Below are 23,887 nucleotides of genomic sequence, written 5' to 3' on the forward strand. Positions count from 1 at the left end.
AGCATTATGAAAAGTAAAGGTAGGGATTAAGTTTGGCTATATTTCTAATAATTACATCTTTAATTGCTTTAATCAGAAAACACAGGAAACTGGGAAAACACTGCAGCTCAAAGTCAAACAGCTGCGTGTGTTTTTCTGATAACAAACAAACTGAAACTCTGAGCAGCTGGTTCAAATTCAGCGCCGCTCTGAGACAAGGGGGGAGGGGAGGAGCCAACAGAACAACGCAGCTATAAACGAGGCAGTCTTCCCAGTGACAGTGGGTGGAAGCGACAGCGTGGGAGAAGTACAGGTGTGGAAAAGTATACAGCAGTTTGAAAGCAGGTTGACAGCTGCAGAAGATAAACTAAACTTCCAAAAAAAATAAAAAATTATTTAACATGGTCTTCAAGCCAGTAATCTGTGACACCTGCATGATGTGGGAAATCCGAGAAAACCCAGCAGAGATAAACCAAGTGTGCGTAAAATGCCGCATGATCCAGGACTTGCATAAACTAGTAAGTGTGCTAGAAATGGAGCTGGAAGAAATGAGACAGCAACAGGAGCTTGAGGACCTGGCACACCCACAATTCATGGAAGTCTGCACCACCCCTAAAAGACTGAAAGCCACCAGGGAGAGAGAAGAAGGTCAGAACAGCTGGTTTTAGGTAGGCAGAAGCAGGGAAAAAAAGAAACTTCATCAAACACAACCTCCAGAAATCAAAACATCCAACAAATTTGAGCCACTTCAAAATTTTGATGAGCAAAACCAACATCAAGAGAACGAAGGGAACAACATCCAGGACCCTATTAACAGCGGTGGCCAGACAGCAAAAAGAAGGGAGATCATGATTGTTGGGGACTCCATATTGAGAAACACAGCAAGATCAGTTTGCAGTTTGGACCCCCTTACTACAACAGTGTGCTGCCTTCCAGGAGCCTCTGTTACGCACATCACTGAGAATGTGGATAGGCTCCTAAAACGAACAGGAGATGACCCGGTAGTAGTCGTCCACATCGGTACAAGCAATGGAGGAGACGGACCAAAATCCCTGCAAAACAAATTCAGAGAGCTAGGAAGGAAATTAAGACTAGACCGAAACTGTGGTATTTTCTGGGATACTGCTGGCACCTTGCAAAGGACCACATGGACAGCTGGAAATAATTAATCTAAACACATGGCTGAAGACGTGGTGCACACGGGAAGGCTTCACCTATCTTAATCATTGGACCACATTCTACAACAAGGACTATCTGTATAGACGGGACGGATTGCACTTAAATAAAAAGGGAACCAATCTACTTGGAGAAAAGATCCTCGAACAGGTTCAGAAGCATTTAAACTAGAAAGGGGGTGAAATCTACAAAAAAAAAAACAGAAGGGAGACCACATCAAAACAAGGACAACTCCTCACGTAAGACAACCATTAAATGTATTTATCTAAATGCTAAAAGTAACAGAAACTAAATTTTAAAACTTGAAGCTGCTGCACTAACGAGTAACTATGATGTGATAGGTGTTACAGAAACTTGTTTGTCTGAGAGTGATGGGGATGAATATAATATTTGTGGTATACACTGTATAGGAAAGACAGGCAGGACAGAAGAGGTGGAGGGGTAGCGCTATACATAAGAAACAGTCTTGAAGCCCAGGTGTTAAACCTGGACAAAGAAAATAAAGCCGAATCAATATGGGTCAGAATAATGGACAGAAATTCAAAGGGAATAATAATAGGAGCATGCTATAGGCCGCCAGATTCAGACAGCGAGCAAAATAATCTGTTATACAATGACATTAGAAATGTGTGTAGCAAAAGAGAAGTCAAACTAATGGGGGATTTCAACTTCCCCCATATAAAATGGGAAAACCTGGTGGGGAGCACGACAGACGAAATTGAAATGGGGGAAATGACAAATGACTGCTTCCTAACACAATTTGTCAAGGCACCGATAGAGGGGAGGCATGTCTTGATTTAGTCTTTTCAAAACAACTGGCAAACTCAGACCACAACATGGTCTAATTTGAAGTGCTTTTTAAAATCCCCAAAGTAATGACTAATGCTAAGGTTTACAATTTTAGAAAAGCAAACTATGAAGGTATGAAACAGAGACTAAAAGAAGTAGATTGGAGTAAAATAGAGAAAACATCCACAGAAAAAGGATGGCTCTTCTTCAAAAATGTAGTATTAGAGGCAAAGAACAATTATATCCCTAAAGACAAATCTCAGTGTAAAACTAAATTGCCAAAATGGTTCAATAGATCAATTAAAAAAAAAAAATTCAGTGAAAAAAGGCAATTTACAGAGTGTCTAAAAGGGACCAAAATCAAAATACACAGAAAGAGTACATGGAACTGCAAACAAGTCAAAAAGGAAGTTAGAAAGGCCAAGATTAATAGAAATGAACATTGCTAAGGGGGCTAAAACCAATTCCAAAATGCTTTTCCAATATTCCAAAGAGGAGGTTAAATGTCTAAGAGATAAAAGTGGCAAAATCATAGATGAAGAAAAAAAATAGCAAATATATTAAATTATTACTTTTCACATGTTTATACAAAGCAGGATACGGACAACATGCCCCACATGTCAACCTGTTCCTACCCAGTTTTAAATAACTTTAGCATAACAGAGGCAGAAGTGTTAAAGGGACTTAAAATAAACAAATCCCCTGGGCCGGATGAGATCCTCCCAATAGCACTCAAAGAAATGAAAGAAGTTATTTACAAACCGCTAACCAAGATCATGCAACAGTATCTTGACACAGAAGTTGTACTGACAAACTGGAAAACTGCAAACGTAATACCGATCCACAAAAAGGGAAACAAAACTGAACCAGTTGGGATTCAAGGAAATAGATGTATATGGATTAGGGAGTGGTTAACTTGTAGAAAACAGAAAGTACTGATTACAGGAGAAACCTCAGAATGGAGTGTGGCAGCCAGTGGAGTACCACATGGATCAGTATTAGGTCCTCTGCTATTCCTAATCTACATTCATGATTTAGATTCTGGTATAGTAAGCAAAGGTGTTAAATTTGCAGACGACACAAAAATAGGAGGAGTGGAAAACTGTTGCAGCAGCAAAGGTCATTCAAAATGATCTAGATAAGATTCAGAACTGGGCAGACACATGGCAAATGACATTTAATAGGGAAAAGTGTAAGGTATTGCACGCATGAAATCAAAATGTGAATTATAAATATCATATGGGAGATACTGAAATTGAAGAAGGAATCTATGAAAAAGACCTAGGAGTTTTTGTTGAATGTCTAGACAATGTGGGGAAGCTATAAAAAAGGCCAACAAGATGCTCGGGTATATTGTGAAAAGTGTTGAATTTAAATCAAGTGAAGTAATGTTAAAACTGTACAATGCATTAGTAACACCTCATCTTGAATATTGTGTTCAGTTCTGGTCACCTCACTACAAAAAGGTTATTGCTGCTATAGAAAGAGTGCAAAGAAGAGCGACCAGAATTATTCCAGGTTTAAAAGGCATGTCAAATGCAGACAGGCTAGAAGAATTGAATCTATTCAGTCTTGAACAAAGAAGACTACGCGGCGACCTAATTCAAGCATTCAAAATTCTAAAAGGTATTGACAATGTCAACCCAAGGGACTTTTTCAACCTGAAAAAAAAAACAAGGACCAGGGGTCACAAATGGAGATTAGACAAAGGGGCATTCAGAACAGAAAACAGGAGGCACTTCTCATTTATAAACTTTATGTTCTTATGTTCTAACCCTACAATAGTCTTGTGCCAAGCACCAAGCACAAATTAATATCCAGGGGGGCTTTAAAAAGAGAATTCCTGCATACAGCCACTTTGAAAAAGGATTTCCTAAGGATATACTTTCCAAAATTTATTTGGGGATTTCAGACTTTTTGAAAGGTTATTAATTATGTCCGTCTGTTTTGTTGAAAAGCACTAATTTAAAAAAAAAAAAAAAAAAAAAAAGCATTTCCTTTGCCATAAATGCTCCACGAGTTGTATGCATTGTGGGGTTCCCCCCCTCCCCCCCTCCCCCCATTGAGTTGTGTGCTCAACAAGAATACAATAAGTTTGCCCTTTATTTATTTTTTTAAAGAAATGTCAGCGCAGTTCATTTTGTTTGTATATAAACATAAAACAAATATCCAGTGCATCTATCACAAGAAAGTACCCATAACACTAGTTGTACAGTGTAGTCAACAGCCAAAATTTACAAACATTTATAAACCACGCTTGAAGGCTCATGAGCAAGGTTGTTATCTAATATGTTATCCAAGCACTGGGAGCATTATACTCAGAGAACCCACACTGTTCCTATGATCACCTCAACTCTCAGCGCTGGAGACATATTTGGCTTTATCGCTTGATAACAGGTGTAAAAATAAACACCCAGTAAAGATGTGTAATTAACAGTTCATTCTGAAGCCACTGTTTCCTTTAGAGCTGCAATGCGTAAGCATTAGTTTGTCTGTGCTGTTTGTACATTCCGTTCAGTACAGCACATTTTAACAGTGCCTAGTGCATGCAAAGCAACTGATGGGATCAATCCATCTCACTTTTCCTGAGATCACTCTGCCGTATAGGAGGTTGGGGAGTGCAAGAGAAGATGCATTATATTTTCCATTTTATCAATCATATAAAAACACGTGTACAGTGAGGTTCAAAACATTTCAATCTAAGCCCTTGTTGTAAGTATCAGCTCTATAGATTTATTGTAAAAGTAATCCCCTTTTTAAAGTTTTTTGAGTTTCAAATTGTTAATAGCTAGTACAGCAGAAGCAGACAGTGATGAAGTGTCAAGCAAGTTTTAAAAGGGGTGTAAAAAATTCTGATTTCTGATAGTGTCCGAATGCAAAATTATGAAGTAAATGTGTCAATCAGACACCAGTGAATGATATTTTAGTGTAAAATTAAATATGTATTTAGCAGCTTTAAAATGACACAAACAGAAACAAATTATGCTTGGAAGGCAATTTACATCCAGCGAATTTTTGCCAACTCTGCAAGTAATGTAACCCAGCATGTAGGGGCCCGGTAAAGAGTGGGAAGCAAACCTTAAGCTTTCGAGGAACAGGATGGGTTAAATATTATTTACTTTTCACTCCTTGTGAGGCCACACCAATGCCCAGGAGATACAGGTTTTTTATACAGTGTTAATATTTTGAGCCTATTACAAGCTTACAGCTTTCCTGGCTGGTGACCTGTTTATTTATACATACCAGTGGTGGCATCTAAAAATAAAAGCAAAAGGTTGGGCCTACAAAAGTTGTATATCTTCCACTGTTTCAAACAAGTTAGTAAATTTACATTAGTGACACAGAATCAAATGCAGCACAGGGAAAGTTTTACACTTCGAAAAGTTGTTTCTTAAAAAGGTTTGAATTTGAATGGTTTGAGAATCTGGTTTATTGGTACTTACACATCTCTCTCTCTCTCTCTCTCTCTCTCTCTCTATGAATTAAAATATTCTAAGACTGGAAAGTAACTAGCAGTTACCTTGTAGTTTGCTGTTAATAGTGTACAGTAAATAGCAAAAACACCTACAGATAATACCTTTATCTGCCAAAGCATGTCATGACAACAGCAAGAAAAAAAAGTATGCTACTTCTAAGTCAGGACTAGAAAACCCATTTAGTTGACCTACATTTGTGGTCTCTTCCCAAAAGTTATCTTGTATTAACCTTCAGTAATTTGCAGAGTAATCCTGAGGGTATAATAACACACGTTCTTCACAATCCTGACAAGGTTATTCTTATAAAATAAGGAGGCAGCTCAGGAAAATCACCCTGCCCATGCTTTTAAATGGAACAATAGCCTTCACTCAGAATGGAAGAGCTACCCTAATATACAGCAATTCTTGATTTGTAGCAGATGTTTCTTCTTTTTTTTTTTTTTCAATGCAGCGCAGTAGCAATTTGATGATAATACATACAAAAAGATATATATTACTGACTATTTTGACTTAGTTATGAACGATCTTAATATTTGTGGATGTTAACAGTATTTTATGTGTGTGTAAAAGCAAGCAGCTAAAAGAAATTATCGCATTTTAATGTAAAGACGCACACTTCTATAGTTGTGAATATCGTTGTGTGCAAAATAAACAATGGAGGCTGAATATGCCAAGACGCCACATTATTGACATCCAAAATTATGCAGTTTTTAAATTTAATAGCTTAGTTACTAAATAACAGGAAGAAAAGGTAACTGTGACAAATTTAACATAATTATGAATGCACTGCAGCTTGTATACTAGGTGAAAGAAACAATGCTTGTATAGTTTACCCTGCACTCCAAGCACCAGTGATTTTACTAGTGGGTCTGTCCCGCCCCCCCCCCTCCATAAAGGCTTTTGCTGGTTAGGCAATTGGTCTCTAATGTCCTGTTGCTATTTATATTACTTTCTGACAAACACACAATGAAGAAACAGGTATTCATCAGTTGATCTGGTATTACTAGGCTGCTCAGATAAAAGGAACAACTTTCTGATGCAAGATGCCAACTAGTACAGGCCTAAGGGTTATGTTAGTAAGACTCGTATCTACTGGGGTTGGCATACAACAAAGGCATGCGTCACCTAACCTCTGTCGCTGCAACACAACAAGGAAGTGACATTAACAGGCAGACACACTAAGAGCTGAAAGTGGAACAGGAACTCACTCATTGTTGGCTGAAGTCTTTGATATTCTCAATAAAACATTATATCATGTCTGACTGATACTGCAGCTCCAAAAAAACACACTTCACAATTCACATTTGGCACCATTTTTTTTAACTGCACGGATTCAAACTACTTAGGTTGAATGTGTATTTGAAATAATGTTTTTTTTTTTTTTTTTTTTTGTTCGTAAGATCTAAATTTTTTTCGAAATCAGGCAAGAAGAACTGCATGATCTACTGAAGTAAAAAAAAAAAAAGCACTTACAGCAAGAAGGCCTAAAATGGCACCAAACTTGTGGATACTAAAAAATGTGCATTATGTGAGCCTCACATGACTAATTAGTTTGTTATGCAAATAGAATTCCTCACTTGTATTTGGTTAAGATAAACCTAACATTTCTGCTGACTCAACACTGTACAGTCAGGACTCTCCAAACAAGCCACAGTGTGTCTATTACCTACCTACCTTGAGAAAATTATTCTGTCCATTTTTTGTCGGCCTGTATGTATTTGTCAGATTGATTATACACTTATGCCACTATTGCCAACAAAGTGCCCCTGAAAGCATTGTTGTACCCAGCAATGAGCAAAGGTTCTGTTGAGTACATGAGGGGCCTTTAGACTCTGATAGCAATCTAGTTTACTGGATATTCAAGTTCAGATTGTATTGATTACACTGTTATCTACTTGGAAAACTCCAATCTAAATCAACTCTAGTCTAGTGCTCCACATACCAGTACAACACCTTCCTATTTGCATACTAACTGACAGTTAAACAACGGATTTGTTTCCACAGTACCTGCAATGCACATGCAAAACGATTACTCTGAATAGCTGGCAAGCAACTTTCCAAACACACCAGGAAGGTCCAGGTCCTGAAACAGATTAACTTTGATTTTTATTTATTTATTTTTTTGTGTTGGGGTGGAAGTTATACCATTTAAGGTCATCTCAGGGGAATACAGTGGATATACAAGCATTATGGTTTGACATCCCTGTAAACAGTGTAGAGAGCTGTGAATGTATTGGCTCTGTGCCCAGAATGTTCAAGCTGTCAAGGTGCTCAAAGAGACATGACACTATGAGAAAGAAAATCAACTTGGAAACTTTTCAAAGATTCCTTATACAGTATGCTTACAACACCACCACTCACATCAGAATATACAGATTACAGGGCTGACGTGCTGAATAAAGCTGTATGTACAGGAAGTTAATGTTACCATGTGATTCCAAAATTCCACAAATTGGAAGGACTTCAATTCTTATGTCAGCCTCTGCTGTGGCACGTTCACTTGAGGACTCAGCCATCAGGGGGTTAAAATAATATTTATTAAAGCGCACGTTACTAGAACATAAATATGTCAAGCAGAACAGCAGACGTTTTAGCTCAGCATCATGTCTGTTTTAAGTTTAGAAGAGGCTTGCTACTGACCTGGCTTGTCCACAATTGACAGAGAACTGAAATGCTCAGAGCTAAGAATTAGCTCACTTCATTATTACAATTCCATCTTCATCTGATTGTCTACATCCATAGATACAATAAGAGAGTAAGAGGCAGTACATCATTAAAACCGCCTGTCCTTCTAAACACAGGATTGAAAGCTGGGTTTACAGGAGACGACTTGTACAATGGAATGAACCAATCCAGAAGCAGAACATAGTGTTGACTATGTTTAAACTCAACTTCACTCTTGTTGTTAACAACAGGTAGACCAAGTCGTACTGACCTTTGCAACATACACATTACTGAATTTAAACTTTATGACACACCAAACTGCACCACTACTGCAAGCCTTGTAGTGTTTTAATTTGTTAGAAGCAGCCGACTTGTCATGGGTTTGTAGTTTTGCATCCTAATGCAACTCTTTCAAAAGTACGCTGCACAGGAAATCATTTCAACACGGCGACTATTATTTTTAAGGGTGTATAATGAAACAGCAGCCAAAGTGATTAGTTTTTTTTATACCACATAAAATACAAATATGAAGTATTTCAAGAGCATGGTTAAATAACTAGCTTACAGAGGATATCAAGTACTGGTGGTACAAAGTGCATAAAAGCAATGTGAAATACTACAATAAACACTGAATGAATTGTCAAAAAAACTTCTACAGACAAACAAACAAACTTTGATTTGATTCAGTCCATTTTGTCTCATGGAGAGTATTGAGTTGTGTGAATTTCACAAAAGCACATTTTTTTCAAGCCAAGCTGGACAGCACAATTGATCTGTTTACTAGCACATCAAAAGTATTTTCAATAAACTTAAAGCATGGGGTGAGTCTTAAATCAATCATTATAGTAATTTATATATGCATCTGTTAATCATGTAATGACCCTGTTTACAGTGTGTGTGTGTGTGTGTGTGTGTGTGTGTGTGTGTGTGTGTGTGTATATCAGACTTGTAGGAATTGAGCCATGGTTGCAAAAGAGTAAGACTTGAGAATGCACGACTCGAACACACTCAGACTCGAACATTCGGGCTCCGTGCCTCGGAGATATTAACAACTAGTCCTTTTTTACTTTCTATTACACAAGTAATATTATAGTTACTAGGAAACATGTGCACAATAAAATCCCACCCAACAAAACATTATCCAATCACTGGTTAACGCTGGTGTCTTTGCAGCCAATCATATTAAGAATAAGAAATTGGAAGCGAGTTAGATTGCAGTGTAAACACACCGCCACACAAATCCAACTGGTTGTAAAAACACCCCCACACAAACCCAACTGCAGCTATACTTTTAGAGAGTCTTAATTCGTATCAGAAAGTCATTGTAATTAAATATTCTATGCTTTGCTTCTAATCTGCACTCATTCCCAGCACACGCCATCACTGTTTGCAAGAAACATCAATTAATTCACCTGGTAAATTCAGTGTAAAAAAAAAAAACTAGGCACTAAAGTCTCAAATAGAAAATTGCCTATTATCAAACAGGCAGATATATCAGACTGATATGTCAGAAGGACTGATTGATAGCCAATAAAAAATAAATAACCCTCAGACAATTAATACCGTTTAATTTACCAAAATGAAAATTTATTACAGATGCGTGAAAAACACATTAACAACATGCTGTGCTGCGAAATGGGTCTGTATGGACTTCATATTTTCATTCCATTATGAACCTACAAAAAGAGGAAATGCATAACTATAATATGTTGTGTAAAAGAAAAAATACATTATCTGAAATCAAATGAACTGAAGCACAATCTCGTAAATGCATCATTGTATTACAGACAAAGTGCAAATGTAATGAAAGTGAAACAAAGTGTTTTGCAAAACAAATAATAAACAGTATAATAAATGTACTATTTAAGAACACAGTATATACAGTTCCGGCAATGTCTAAAACAGATTGGGAGATTTTACCCAAATTGAAGTCAAAGTAGATGCAGTAGTCAGAGGTGAAAGTAACTTTAATTTCTTACCTGTGTAGTGTTATTTTCAGGTACGCGTTAAAAAGTGGTACTCAGCGCACTGTGCTTGCTCACGCATTACTAAACAACTTCTGCTAAGAAAGAAGGGAAGCGCCCATTCAAATCTGGTACATTATGCTGTTATTGGTCTTTTACATCTTTTAAAATGTCATTTATCATTTTTCCTCCATTAAGAAAACAGTAGGAGAATATTTATTTGGGTCTTGTACATTTTTTTGTTTGTTTTTTTTTTTACTGTTTTTATTGCGGTGGACTTTGTGAATTGTTTTTTCTTTAGAGAAATTAATTGTCTGTTTCCCATTAAAGTTTGCAAAAAAATAAATGTATAATTAATGGTAAATGTACCTCTTTTTGACAAAAAGGAAACACTCATCAGATTGCAATTGATTGCACCTGTACCAAATCTGACAGTGTACCATTTTCTGACATTACACCAGCTCTGTGGTCCAGATCACAGCTTTTATCAAAGTGAAAAACAATGTCCACAAACCTGAAATTGAAGCTTATCTATAAATTCCAGGTACATTCAAACAGTGTTCCAATTCCAAAAGAAAAGAATATAGTGACAGACAAGTTGAAAAAGGCATGGCAACAGAATAGGGAAAACATCTATTAGGGAAACTGTTCTCCCAACATCTACCACTAGTTCAATGGCAATTGATTTGAGTTTGTTTCAAGGACTCAAACTCGAGACTCAAAGTCAAGAACTTGTGACTCTAACTGGAACGATAGTGACTCGGACCTGGACTCGGGACTCGAAGTTTGAGGACTCAACTACAAGTCTGATTTTCTTTTTTATATAATACAGTGCCATAGAAAGTCTACACCTCCTTGAACTTTTTTCACATTTTGTTGTATCAGTACCTCAGAGTTTCATGCATTTAAATAAGATTTTTTTCCACTTATCTACACACCATACTCCATACTGTTAAGGGAAAAAAAGTGTTTATTGAGAAATGTTATATATTAAAAATACAAAACTGAAAGATCAAGGACTTCTCTGTACTTTGCTCCATTCATCTTCCATTCTATCCTGCCAATTGTCCCAGTCCCTGCCGATGAGAAACATCCCCATAACATGATGTTGCCACCACCATGCTTCACAGTAGGGATGGTGTTCTTTGGGTGATGCACTGTGTTGGGTTTGCACCAAACATAACGCTTTGCATTTAGGCCAAAAAGTTCCATTTTAGTTTTGTCAGACCACAAAACTTTTTTGCTACATGGCTATAGAATCTCCTGAGTGTTGTTTTTTTTTTTTTTTTTACTACTTCAAATGGGATTCAAGGTGGGCTTTCTTGACTAATGGCTTCCTTCTTGCCACCCTACCATACAGGCCAGATTTGTGCATTGCTTGGGATATTGTTGTCACATGCACACTTTGACCAGTCTTGACCATAAAAGCCTGTAGCTCTTGCAAAGTTGCCATTGGCCTCTTGGTAGCTTCTCTAATCAGTCTTCATGCTCGGTAATCCAGTTTGGAGAGGCTGGCCTGATCTAGGCAGGTCTTGCTGGTGCCATACACCTTCCGTTTCTTAATAATCGTCCTGACCGTGCTCCAAGGGCTATATTCAAGGCTTCTGATATTTTTTTATATCCAACCCCTGATCTGTGCCTTTCAACAACTTTGTCCCGGAGTTCTTTTGAAAGCGCCTTGGTTGCTCATGGTTGAGTCTTTGCTTTGAAATGGACTACCCAGCAGCGGGAACCTACAGGAACTGCTGAATTTATCCTGAAACCATGTGAATCACTACAATTTAACACAGGTGGAGGCCACTTAACCTGGTGTGTGATTTTGAAGGCAATTGGTTACACCCAAGCTAATTTAGGTTTGCTATTACAAATACTAGAATATTTTTTTCACTTGGAAGTTGTGGAGTAAGATGTGTAGATAAATGAATAAAAAAAAAAAAAACTATTTTAATGCATTTTAATTCCAGGCTATAAGGCAACAAAAGGTGAAAAGTTTGAAAGGGGGTATAGACTTTCTACAGGCACTGTGTGTATATATATATATATATATCCCTACACAACATTTTCAGGAAGGTAGGTACTGTTTAAACGAGACATTTCAGAATGACGTGTTTGCCTTTCTTCTGTCCCATGAGATTCTGGCTCACTCTAAAGTACCACAACGCATTTTTGTCCCAGATGGTTATCTATAGAGAAGATCACTAATTTAGTTTGCTTACTTTTTGCTGTCTAAAACTTTTAAATAGAGGCTCAAGAGCTGCTGTGTGGTGTTATATATATATATATATATATATATCATAGGAGTTCTTTTTCATTTTAGGATTTTCATTTTTTTTTTTTTTTTTTTTTTAAAGTTTGTCATCTCCAATTTTTTACCCCAGTTTTCTCCCCAGTTTTGTGTGCCAAATAATTCTGTATCCTCAGCTCACCGCTCACAATCTCCCCACCGACTCAGGGAGCGGAGGCTGGAGCACGTGTCCTTTGAGGCATGCTCCTGCCGATCTGTCATTTTTCATACTGCGGATCCACAGCATGGCCACCAGACCTATGGTGCCGGAGGACAACACAGCTCTGGAGGCTCCACTGCAGAACCACAGGCACCCTATCAGCCACAGGGGTTGTTAATGTGCGGTGAGCTGTGGATTCCCCTGCCAACCTAAGCCCTCCCTACCAGTACCCCTAGGAACTCCCGGTCACGGCCTGCTTTGACATAGCCTGCCCTGGACTCGAACCTGCGATCTCCAGGCTATAGGGCACATCCACGTGGAGCGGCTTTGCTGGATGCGCCACTTGTGAGCCCCCATTTGCCATTTTTTGAAACTATCATGCAAATTCTAAGACGGTAAATAAATGCAAGGTATTTGTCATTTGTTGTGAATACAAACATCTGATTTTTGTATCCAAATACATGTCAAGAAATATTTTAGAATATTCAGATATTTGTCCCAGCACTACTGTTTATATATGTGCTTGGAAATTCTGGCCTGTGATTGGTTAAAACCTCATCATGGGAATAAAAAAAAGATTGAACTATTGCCCTAACATCCTTACACCACCGGGTAATTGTCTCAATCTGACATGTGATTGGTTCACATCACTGTCAGTCCTGCCCCTTTTCAAAGGTACGCCCTCCACCCCTAACAAGAGAAAACGGTTGAATGAAAAAACAGCGATTCTGTGACTTAACAGAAAGTTAATTTCAAAACATACTACAAAAGAAAAAAACAAAACTTGGATAACTTAAACATGTTCTGTTATTTATTTTATATAATTATGCTGTATCAGCTACATTTAAACAAAATACTGTAAAGCCATAAATATTTGCGACCAAAAAATTTGGTGAATCAGACCCATAAAACCTATTTTGCTCCAGAAATGTTGGCAACCTGTTGTACTGGTAGTAGTATATTACTTAATTATATGGACAGCACTAAGATATTCGTGTCAAATGTTTATGTTTTTTGTTCATACACGAATAACACAATAAAAGGCTTGCAAATATTTACGGTTTGACAGTACATAAACTCATATTTACTACCCAACCTTGCCTCTCATTACTTTAACTGACTTATATATTAAATATGCACTGCAGACTCCGCTCATAGTGGAAAATGAAATGCTTCTCGGCTTCGGGCATTATAGCTCCCTGATGGTACCGACAGTCTTCCCCCCGGGAAATAATTTCAACATCCAGGAATTTAGTCAGCGGTTTCTGTATTGGCACAACTTCTGTCCGTGCTGGAGAAGTTCAAGTTAGGCTAATATATTGTAACAAACACGGCTGGACTGACTTGCCGCTGCCACCTTTTTGGCTAACTCTGTGCCATGCCTGGAGCCAGCCTCCATAAATATGTTAATTAGAAGTAGAAGGGAGTGGAAATTAGGGTAAGGGAAATACTGTTGTTATAAATGGTGTGATTATTGTAAATGCCCCTATTGGTTATTTTGCCATACCGTGTTCTTTTATGTACTCTGTGAATGTCACCTTCAGAGGCGGGGTAGTGCTCTGGGGTGGGGAAAGGGTTGTCTGCGTTTACATTTGACTGTTTGGACAGTGCTAACTTGGTGTTGGTTGGTTTAATAAACCATGTTGAACATGTGAGCTTTGGTGTGTCTCCCTGTGCTCACTACAATATTTTCAAGTACTTTTGAGGCAATGAAACAATATTTGACAAACTATGATAACAGTTTACACTTGAGGTGTACATAGTGTATATACAGAGAGTACAATTGTCGCTACAGCAGTGTTATTTCCGAACACTTAGTTAACTTTACAATTAAGGGGTGCTAGTTATACACTGAAAGAGACATAAAATCTAATTCCCATAGTGTTAAATGTTTTCTTTTTACTTTTTCAAAAGTTTAACTTTGACAATATGGAGTGTGTAGTCATACCCACACTGGAAAAGTGTTAGATTTGACTCCTGGCCAGTTTGCTGTGCACCCGTCAATAAAAGCATTTACGGTTACAGCAACTGTGAAATAAAACTTACAAGAAATTGTCAAGGAGCCAAACATTTCAGCGAACTGTGTTTTAATATCACTTTACAAAATGTCCACACTCGGAATGGGACCGACAGGAATCTTATTACGAACACTCCAAAGGTTGCTATTGTGTTCTACGAACGGAATTGTATCTTCTATTTATTTGCAATGTACGCGCAATTCCCTGGACACACGTCTCTAATTTTAGAGAAATGAGCAGCATTCTGCCGCCCAAGTCAAGAAAGCTTCAGTGATGCAAGCCTGTGAAGTGTAGCCTGGAGCAGTCAGGATAGAACAGTTGCCAATCTGATTGGTCAGTAGACCGTCAGCAGACATCATAAGATAATTACAATTGGCTACTAGATTGCAATTCGGAAGTGGTTGCTTTTACTGTTTGTGTGCAGGCTGATGCTTAGAGCTACTTCGGGATGGTGAATACACAACAAACTATCGTCGACTGTTTGTTTTGTGTAAGTTTATTTATACACGCACAAGTGATGAGCATTTGTACTTTTCCAAACCGAGACATTACACACATTAACGTTTCTCTTATCTCCAATAGTCCACCGTACCGTTATGTGGAAAGTTAAGTTTTCTAACTTTATAACCTGTTTAGTTATCCCACAATATACATAGCTATGGTGCTGGCCTTCAGTCCAAATTCTGTCATTAAGGAAACTGGCATTAAAAAACACACACACACACACACACACACACACACACACACACACACACACACTCATTTGATACTTGACCATACTTTTGTTATGACGGTTACAAAAGTATTAATTAATTAATTGCTCCACACTGAGCGCTAACACAGTAGGTTTTGGATTAGTAATTGACATTTGAACATATGCATTTTCTATTTGCTCTTAATATGCCAAAGTATATTTTTCAAACGTTAACAACCAACAGTGGTTGTTAAGGCCTCTTATTGCATTTATAGTGCAAATATTGTGTATATTATTACATTGAATAAACAATAATCAATACGCACAAATAAACAGCAAAGAGAATTACTTTGCACGTCAACGAAACATTGAATTCTCATTAAACTGCGGCACATTCAGGAGTTAACTGGTAATCTGCGATGAAGCACATTGAGTTATACCAACTATTAACAAGTCCCGGCACTTTTACACAGACACCAGTTAATTAAACGTTTTATGGAAAGATCTACAGCATGTTACACAAAGAAATGTAAAAGCATCGGAGAAATAGCAACTGTTGAACATTGAATTGAACGAACAAAAAGGGGGACGCAGCTACAGTACGGGTATTATTATTATTATTATTATTATTATTATTATTATTATTATTTTTTACTGTGGCGTCTGTCTCAGTGTTTTTATAGAAGGTCCTTAAAACCCAATAGCGGTACAAATAAATACAGTATAAGTTACTGCTATCGGCGGCCTTGTTACATTAGTTCCACTTGCCTGCCTGTATGTGTGTGCAGATCGAATCATCATAGCTCTGATATACTAGTATCAGGTTAACGAAGCACACAGCAGATTGCATGTTCCCACAGAAGACATCCCGGATGAATTAATCAAAGCATAACAATGTATTATAGGAATTAGAAAAGTGGAAAGGGTAGTGACTTTACAACATGTACTGGACATCACTGAAAATGTTAAAATTAAAATGAACAGCAATATTAATTAAAAGATGCATTTTCACAGAAATGGGTGGATCATACTGCACGTGTGCAATTCATCCAGCCTCTCGGTCTGTATATCTTTCTTTGAGCAATTTGTCAATTCCTTATGTGATAATATTGTAATTTCTTTCTAAATTACATCGTATTGGCTGATATACTGTACCTGAAAAGGAAGGCAGCCTTTAAATGTAATGTCTTTAGTACGCATCGTCTTAAATACCTGAAATCCTCGAAGTAATGCCTAAAATAACCATATATCTCTATTCACAAGAATCGCTGAAACTATCATCGATATATCTGTCGCATCAAAGAATAAGACGAAAGAAAACAATAAAGCACGAATCGCCAATTACAGCTAAACCAAAAAATACTATAAAAAAAATACCCTAAACAACTTCAGACTACGCCCATTTTATACACCCAAAGCAAAAATCGAAGTCAATCAATCTCTGCTTATTAAACTAGAAGGGATATTTAATTTCCCTAATAAAAATGCGTTAATCATCAGGTAATCACATACCAGTTTTCTTGCATCCATTGAATGGCTTCATTCTCGTTAAACTGTCTTTCAAATTCGTATTCTTGCAAAGCCAGGACTGACATGTTCATGAGAAGACAGAATCAAGAATCTGCAGTAAAACCGTCTTTTTATTTAACCTGGAATCTCTTATCTCACTTAGCCTTAGCTCTATCCTTGATCTCGCATTGCTCTTGATGCTGGAGCCTTTCTGTCCCTCTCTTCCAGCCGGCATCCGCCTTCTTGACAAGGAGGACTCTCCCAGGTCCTAAAGCATCACCCACCTCCACTTCTCCTTGGTAATCTTCCAGTGGTATGATTAGCCAGTTTGATTAAACTTTCAGATAGTTTCATAATACTGTAATGATGGTGCAACGTATTTTTTTTTTTTTTAAATCTGTAAATATGTAATGCGGATGAGGTGATGTCCTGTTCAAGGGCGCTGGTGCTGGGAGATGGCTTTGCATGGCTTTTGTCTTATACAGGGATTACAGTTTTGTTCAATGGCTTTCAGTACCCCCACTTTAAAAATTGTTCCAGTGCCACTGGTCCTGTTAAACACTTGAAATAAAATAATGCTCACTATTGACAGAAAATTATCAGAATTAATAATCTAAGTACCGTAAACAAAATGAGTATACATTACAGGCATTTCAGTGATATTTCTTTAATATCATAATGATTGAGTTATTCAAGTTTTGGATGAACTACCTAAGGATTATAAAATTTAAGAATATTCTTGATAAGCGCTAGGGTAATTTGGGGCGCCATAAATTTTACTGTATACTTTTGTATTAGGTGAGCTGAAAATACAAATTTCAAGTTTTGTGCAAAAAAGCATAGTTTATAATTAATAAATATAAGAAAATTGAATCTTCGGGTGCTACATCAGAGACATGCTGCCAGCACCAAATCTGAATATGGCCATGAACAATGACACAGTAAAGTTGTTCTTGACAAGTTTAATCAGCCTTGCCATTAGCTCTAGAAACAAATGTCAGAAAGGGAAACTGTCTGCAAATTAACAAGACAGACCTCTCAGTTGCATCTGACTGACTCTCGCAGCCTGTGGCTGAATGATGAGTATAAGGGCAATCAGAATCTTACAAAGATAAATGAGAGAGGTAAACTGTGCCCAGTTGTATGATGATCTAAACCCTGGCCTGCTCCATGAGGATGCAGGGACTGCACAGCAAAATAAGAATGCCAAGACTGTACTTGTGGCCAAGGGTGCTGGAACTAGGGGTGCTGGGGGTGCGGCAGCTTCCAACAAATACAGGAGTTACAGTTTTGTTCAATTGCTTTCAGCACCTCCACTAAAAAATGTTCCAGTGCGACTGCTTGTGGCTGTTCCGGAACAAGCTTGTGACATTTTTGTAGGGCATTATGGGCAGAATCACGTTGTCAGTGCTTGAGATATCTCTGGTGATAAGTTAAGTACTAGTACTCCTTTTATCAGCACCAACACCCTAAGAGAAACTCAAATGTATTTGCCTAGAGGTGAAACCAATAAAACAGAACAATGTTTTGCAATGTTGTGAAAGTTGCACAATTTAAAATACAGCACAGTTTCCATGCTTAATCTCTGAATTTGAAAGTTAAAAGGCCCCCGAAGAAGGCCAGTCTCTAAATTAGGAACACAGAAGAGTATCAAGTAAGCTTTTGGAGTAATCCCTTAAAAAAAAAAAAAAAAAATCAGTGGATTAGTTCAAGCCAACCAGTTTGTCTATGTAGATTACAATTCTGCATGCTGGCATTAGCATCTTGTTAGAAATTGAGTAGCAGCATTGTAAGCTACATCCAAAAAATTGCTCTAACAGACCAGACCTCTGCCTTGTAAAGCGTATGTGGGGTGATTAGAAAGTCAGATGGGGGGCTTTGCAGGACTGTTGTCTTTGGAAGAAAACTGTAAAACAGTCAAACTGTGGCAGGTGGAGGCAAAAATATTCTAAAACTGCCACAACAGGTCAAACAAGGCCCTATAGCTGATACTGCATAAAGAGTTTGTACATCACTATTGTGCTCAACAACAGATTACAACCACTTTATTTCCTACTTAAATGATATGGAACAGGAATAATATTATGCTGACACCCTACTACTTTGTAATAGATGATCTTTATGGCAGCGCCCTAACTCTGGACTGTAGAGCCTCATTCTGCATATGAACACTCATACTTTGCAGGTTATTGATTCATCCACTGAAAAAGGCTCTGGGAACATACACGGCTTCAGGAGTATTGAGTATTGACATATAAAGTGATCCCTCTATCCTCGGGAAGCTCCTGAGAAAAAAAACGATGCTACCATGATTTACAATTCGGTTCAGTAAATTAAATATATATATATTATATATATATAGTATATATAATATATATATATTATATTATATAATATAAAACGACAATTAATAGCTACATGAAACATGCAAATACAAAAGCCTATAGAACTTTGATCTAGTAGCCACTTGATTTGATATTTGAAGAGCTGGCTGAATCAAAATGTTGTAATCAGACAAGTGTTGCATGAGGCCTTGAGCTATGAGCAGAAAATGGTTCCATGCGACATTTTTATGCCAAAATCTACAATAAGGTATAAAGGTTTTTTTAGGATGTTTTGCAAGCAGTCTTTTTGAGAGCGATATAGTTGTGCAAATCAAACACATCGGGTGACATGAGGAGCTGGTAGACTCCCCTTCACTTTACAGAAAACCCTTGAGTGGCATCATTGCATTTGTGGCCCTTTGCCTTCCAAAAAAAAAATAAAGTTGCATAGCTTGCCTAATGATCAGGCATACATTTAAACCTGTATGTGACTGTCACAGAGACGGCCGAAGTGGGCGGCGTCAGAACCAGGAAAGGGAATGAAATACACAAAACACAGGACGGATGAAATGAAATGATGAAGACGCCTGTTGGCGCCGGTTTAATACAAAATAAAAGGTTTACACAAACACGAAAAACACAGGACACGGCACTCTACGCCAAAATAAATAGACAAACAAAAACAGACTAAACTTAACACAACGGTGCACGGACAGACACTGACAAACACGGTGAGCAGATACTTTGTTATTATTATTACTATTTACTACTTATTATTTCCTCCGTCTCCAATCCCGTTCTCCGCTCACCGAACCCAACCCGCCAGTATGTGACAACGTGCATCTATATATACTATTGTGCTGGGATTCAATTACCAATTAATTATTCACTTGAATCCCAGCACGTGAATTAATAAAGTGCAATTCCCCGTGCTCACATATTATTACATTTTACTTGCACGTGAAGTGCTGTGCAATCCTCGTGCCTAAATACACATATACATTTTTAAACACTCGTGTTACACAGACCCGTTTATATCCCGTGTACCAATGTCTATACACCAACATTTAAACACACCACACGCAACACATAACAGATAATATACACAGGGGCGGGCACTTTGTTACATATACCCCCTCCTGTGCAAAGCACACATGGCCTCAATGGCCACCTCCCCCCTTAAAAGCCCAAAAGTCCCGCCCAAAGTCCTTGGCCAGGACCAGAGGCTTCCAGGGGCCCACAGGTCGTAATGCTGTCAGCAGGGTAGCATTCTCCTGCCAGGGTAGTCCTAGCAGCGGAAAGGCTGCTTGGGGTGTGGTCTCCTGACCTTCCCCCTCCTTCGGCGCCGGCAGCTCCCCTTGGTGGGGCTTCAACCACCGTTCTTCCTGCAGGGAAGAAACTGCAGAGGGAGCAGGTCTCCGGACCTCCCCCACGATCTCCGGCAGCGAAACTGCTGCTGGGGTTGGCGGTCTCCAGACCTCCTCCCCCTCCTCCGGCAGCGAAACTGCTGCTGGGGTTGGCGGTCTCCAGACCTCCTCCCCCTTCTCCGGCAGCGAAACTGCTGCTGGGGTTGGCGGTCTCCAGACCTCCTCCCCCTTCTCCGGCAGCGAAACTGCTGCTGGGGTTGGCGGTCTCCAGACCTCCTCCCCCTTCTCCGGCAGCGAAACTGCTGCTGGGGTTGGCGGTCTCCAGACCTCCCCCCCCTTCTCCGGCAGCGAAACTGCTGCTGGGGTTGGCTGTCTCCAGACCTCCTCCCCCTTCAAAAAATCTCCGGCAGCGAAACTGCTGCTGGGGTTGGCGGTCTCCAGACCTCCTCCCCCTTCGTGGCCGGCAGCTCCCCTTCGTGGGGTTCCGGCCACAGTACTTCCGGCTGTGATGCGGAGCGGCGGGCAACCCCAGGCGATGCAGAGCGGCGGGCAACCCCAGGCGATGCAGAGCGGCGGGCAACCCCAGGCGATGCAGAGCGGCGGGCAACCCCAGGCGATGCAGAGCGGCGGGCAACCCCAGGCGATGCATAGGGCAACCCCAGGCGATGCAGAGCGGCGGGCAACCCCAGGCGATGCAGAGCGGCGGGCAACCCCAGGCGATGCAGAGGCATCCTTGGGCGAAGCGAGGCTGGCATCCTTGGGCGAAGCGAGGCTGGCATCCTTGGGCGAAGCGAGGCTGGCATCCTTGGGCGGAGCGAGGCTGGCATCCTTGGGCGAAGCGAGGCTGGCATCCCTGGGCGAAGCGAGGCTGGCATCCTTGGGCGAAGCGAGGCTGGCATCCTTGGGCGAAGCGAGGCTGGCATCCTTGGGCGAAGCGAGGCTGGCATCCTTGGGCGAAGCGAGGCTGGCATCCTTGGGCGAAGCGAGGCTGGCAGTCAGGACAAGCTGGGGTGCGGGTGTTGGCCCTCTTCTCGGCCACTGCGGCCGGGAGGTTCTTCCCCGTGCTTCCCTCAGCAGCCTATGCAAGGGCTGCTGAGGACCGCCAGCATCTAGTCCTGGCCCTTCTGGTGCAGGGAGAGGCAGCTCCTGCTCCTCTCCCCCTGATGGAGGTGGAGGCAGAGGAAGCTCCAGCTCCTCTCCTCGTGATGGTGGGGGAAGTGATACCAGCAGGCATTCACCCTCTGCTGGTGGGGGAAGTGATACCAGCAGGCATTCACCCTCTGCTGGTGGACAGTGATACCAGCAGGCATTCACCCTCTGCTGGTGGATACCCAGCAGGCATTCACCCTCTGCTGGTGGACAGGGACCCAGCAGGCATTCACCCTCTGCTGGTGGGGGAAGGGATAACAGCAGGCATTCACCCTCTGCTGGTGGGGGACATGATACCAGCAGGATTCACCCTCTGCTGGTGGACAGGGACCCAGCAGGCATTCACCCTCTGCTGGTGGACAGGGACCCAGCAGGCATTCACCCTCTGCTGGTGGCGGAGGCAGAGGCAGCTCCTGCTGCTCTCCCCCTGCCGGTGGAGGTGGCGGAGGCAGAGGCAGCTCCTGCTGCTCTCCCCCTGCCGGTGGAGGTGGCGGAGGCAGAGGCAGCTCCTGCTGCTCTGCTCCTGCCAAGGTGGCAGGCAGAGGCAGCTCCTGCTGCTCTCCTCCTGCCGGTGGAGGTGGCGGAGGCAGAGTCCTGCTGCTCTGCATGGCGGAGGCAGAGGCAGCTCCTGCTGCTCTTCTCCTGCCGGTGGAGGTGGCGGAGGCAGGGGCAGCAGGTGGCGGAGGCAGAGGCAGCTGCTGCTCTTCCAGGTGGTGGAGGCGACATTGCTCTGCTCCTGCCAAAAGCTACAAGTCTCCTGGTATGGAGGTGGGAGCGGTGTGTAGTCTCCCCTTGATTTGGTGCGGCTCTCCCTCACTTGCAGGGGACTGGTGCGGCTCTTCCTCCCTTGCAGGAGACTGGTGCGGCTGTGGAGACAGCGGTGGGACCTCTGCCTTCCTCTTCCCCTTTCCCCTTCTCTGCCACCTCCTCACCTTCCTCTCCTGCGGCAGTTCCTCCTCTCCTTCCTGGTAGGGGCAGCGCACCACCGGGTGCCCATCCCCACAGGCAAGGCACCAGCCCTGGTCCTCCAGACCACAAATCCTCCAGGTCCTGGCAGCCATCTCTCCAGTCCCACCTTCCATTTTATTTTTTTTTTTGTTGTTGCTGTGGTTTTTTTTTTTTTTTTTTGACAAAACACCTCTCCTGGTCTGACGCTTGGAGGCGCTGTTATCCCACGCAGGACACCACGTGTCACAGAGACGGCCGAAGTGGGCGGCGTCAGAGCCAGGAAAAGGAATGAAATACACAAAACACAGGACGGATGAAATGAAGTGATGAAGACGCCTGTTGGCGCCGGTTTAATACAAAATAAAAGGTTTACACAAACACGAAAAACACAGGACACGGCACTTACGCCAAAATAAATAGACAAACAAAAACAGACTAAACTTAACAAAACGGTGCACGGACAGACACTGACAAACACGGTGAGCGGATACTTTGTTGTTATTATTATACTTTACTTATTTTCCTCCGTCATCCCGTTGTATGTGACAACGTGCATCTATATATACTATTGTGCTGGGATTCAATTACCAATTAATTATTCACTTGAATCCCAGCACGTGAATTAATAGTGCAATTCCCCGTGCTCACATATTACTGCATTTTACTTGCACGTGAAGTGAATCCTCGTGCCTAAATACACATATACATTTTAAAACACTCGTGTTACACAGACCCATTTATATCCCGTGTATTGTCTATACACCAACATTTAAACACACCACACGCAACACATAACAAATAATATAAATAATACCCCCTTCCCACAAACGGGGCCCCCCCCCCCCCCCCCCCGCGGCGCACCACTTTGTTACAGTGACCCACAAACCTGTATGTGACCATTAGTACTTGTATTACCAATTTTCTGTCTGATGTTTTGATCCACCGAGATAAAAGTCATAGCAAGATCTGAATAGTACTTTGTTAATGAATGAAACAGGCCAATAATTTACATGCAAGTCAATGTGATTACCGGTAATTAAAATACATGTGAATGAAACGAATGACAGTTGCATTTCCTACACATGTTAATTGTGCATTATATATGTAGTGTGACTAGATTAAAGAATATAATCAAATAATATGCGAATGGGTTCATATTAATCAACATATAAACACATTCCCCCCAAATACGTTGAAAATATACAGTAGCTACATCCCTGTTATGAAAAGAAGTTGAGTGGTGAGAAGAACCACTCTCCTGTCTTAACACAGTCAATTAACACTGCTTCCATTACATTATCTAACCAAGGTTTATTATTTTCTCGAAATACAGTTTTACTTACAATAAATAAAGGCTCCTGTTTAATATGGCAACAGTGTACACTT

General features: G+C 40.6%; 1 protein-coding gene across 1 annotated transcript in view; it reads right to left on the reverse strand.

Annotated features, from left to right (window-relative positions):
- Positions 1–16,975, reverse strand: part of LOC121322460 (elongation of very long chain fatty acids protein 6-like) — a 38,469-nt gene extending 21,494 nt beyond the window's left edge. The window contains exon 1 of the mRNA XM_041262491.1: positions 16,717–16,975. Coding sequence (XP_041118425.1) covers positions 16,717–16,805 — 89 coding nt within the window. The 5' untranslated portion in view covers positions 16,806–16,975. The remainder of the gene's footprint in view (positions 1–16,716) is intronic.
- Positions 16,976–23,887: the final 6,912 nt, after the last annotated feature.

Source organism: Polyodon spathula, chromosome 1 (assembly GCF_017654505.1).
Source record: "Polyodon spathula isolate WHYD16114869_AA chromosome 1, ASM1765450v1, whole genome shotgun sequence".
NCBI lineage: Eukaryota > Metazoa > Chordata > Actinopteri > Acipenseriformes > Polyodontidae > Polyodon > Polyodon spathula.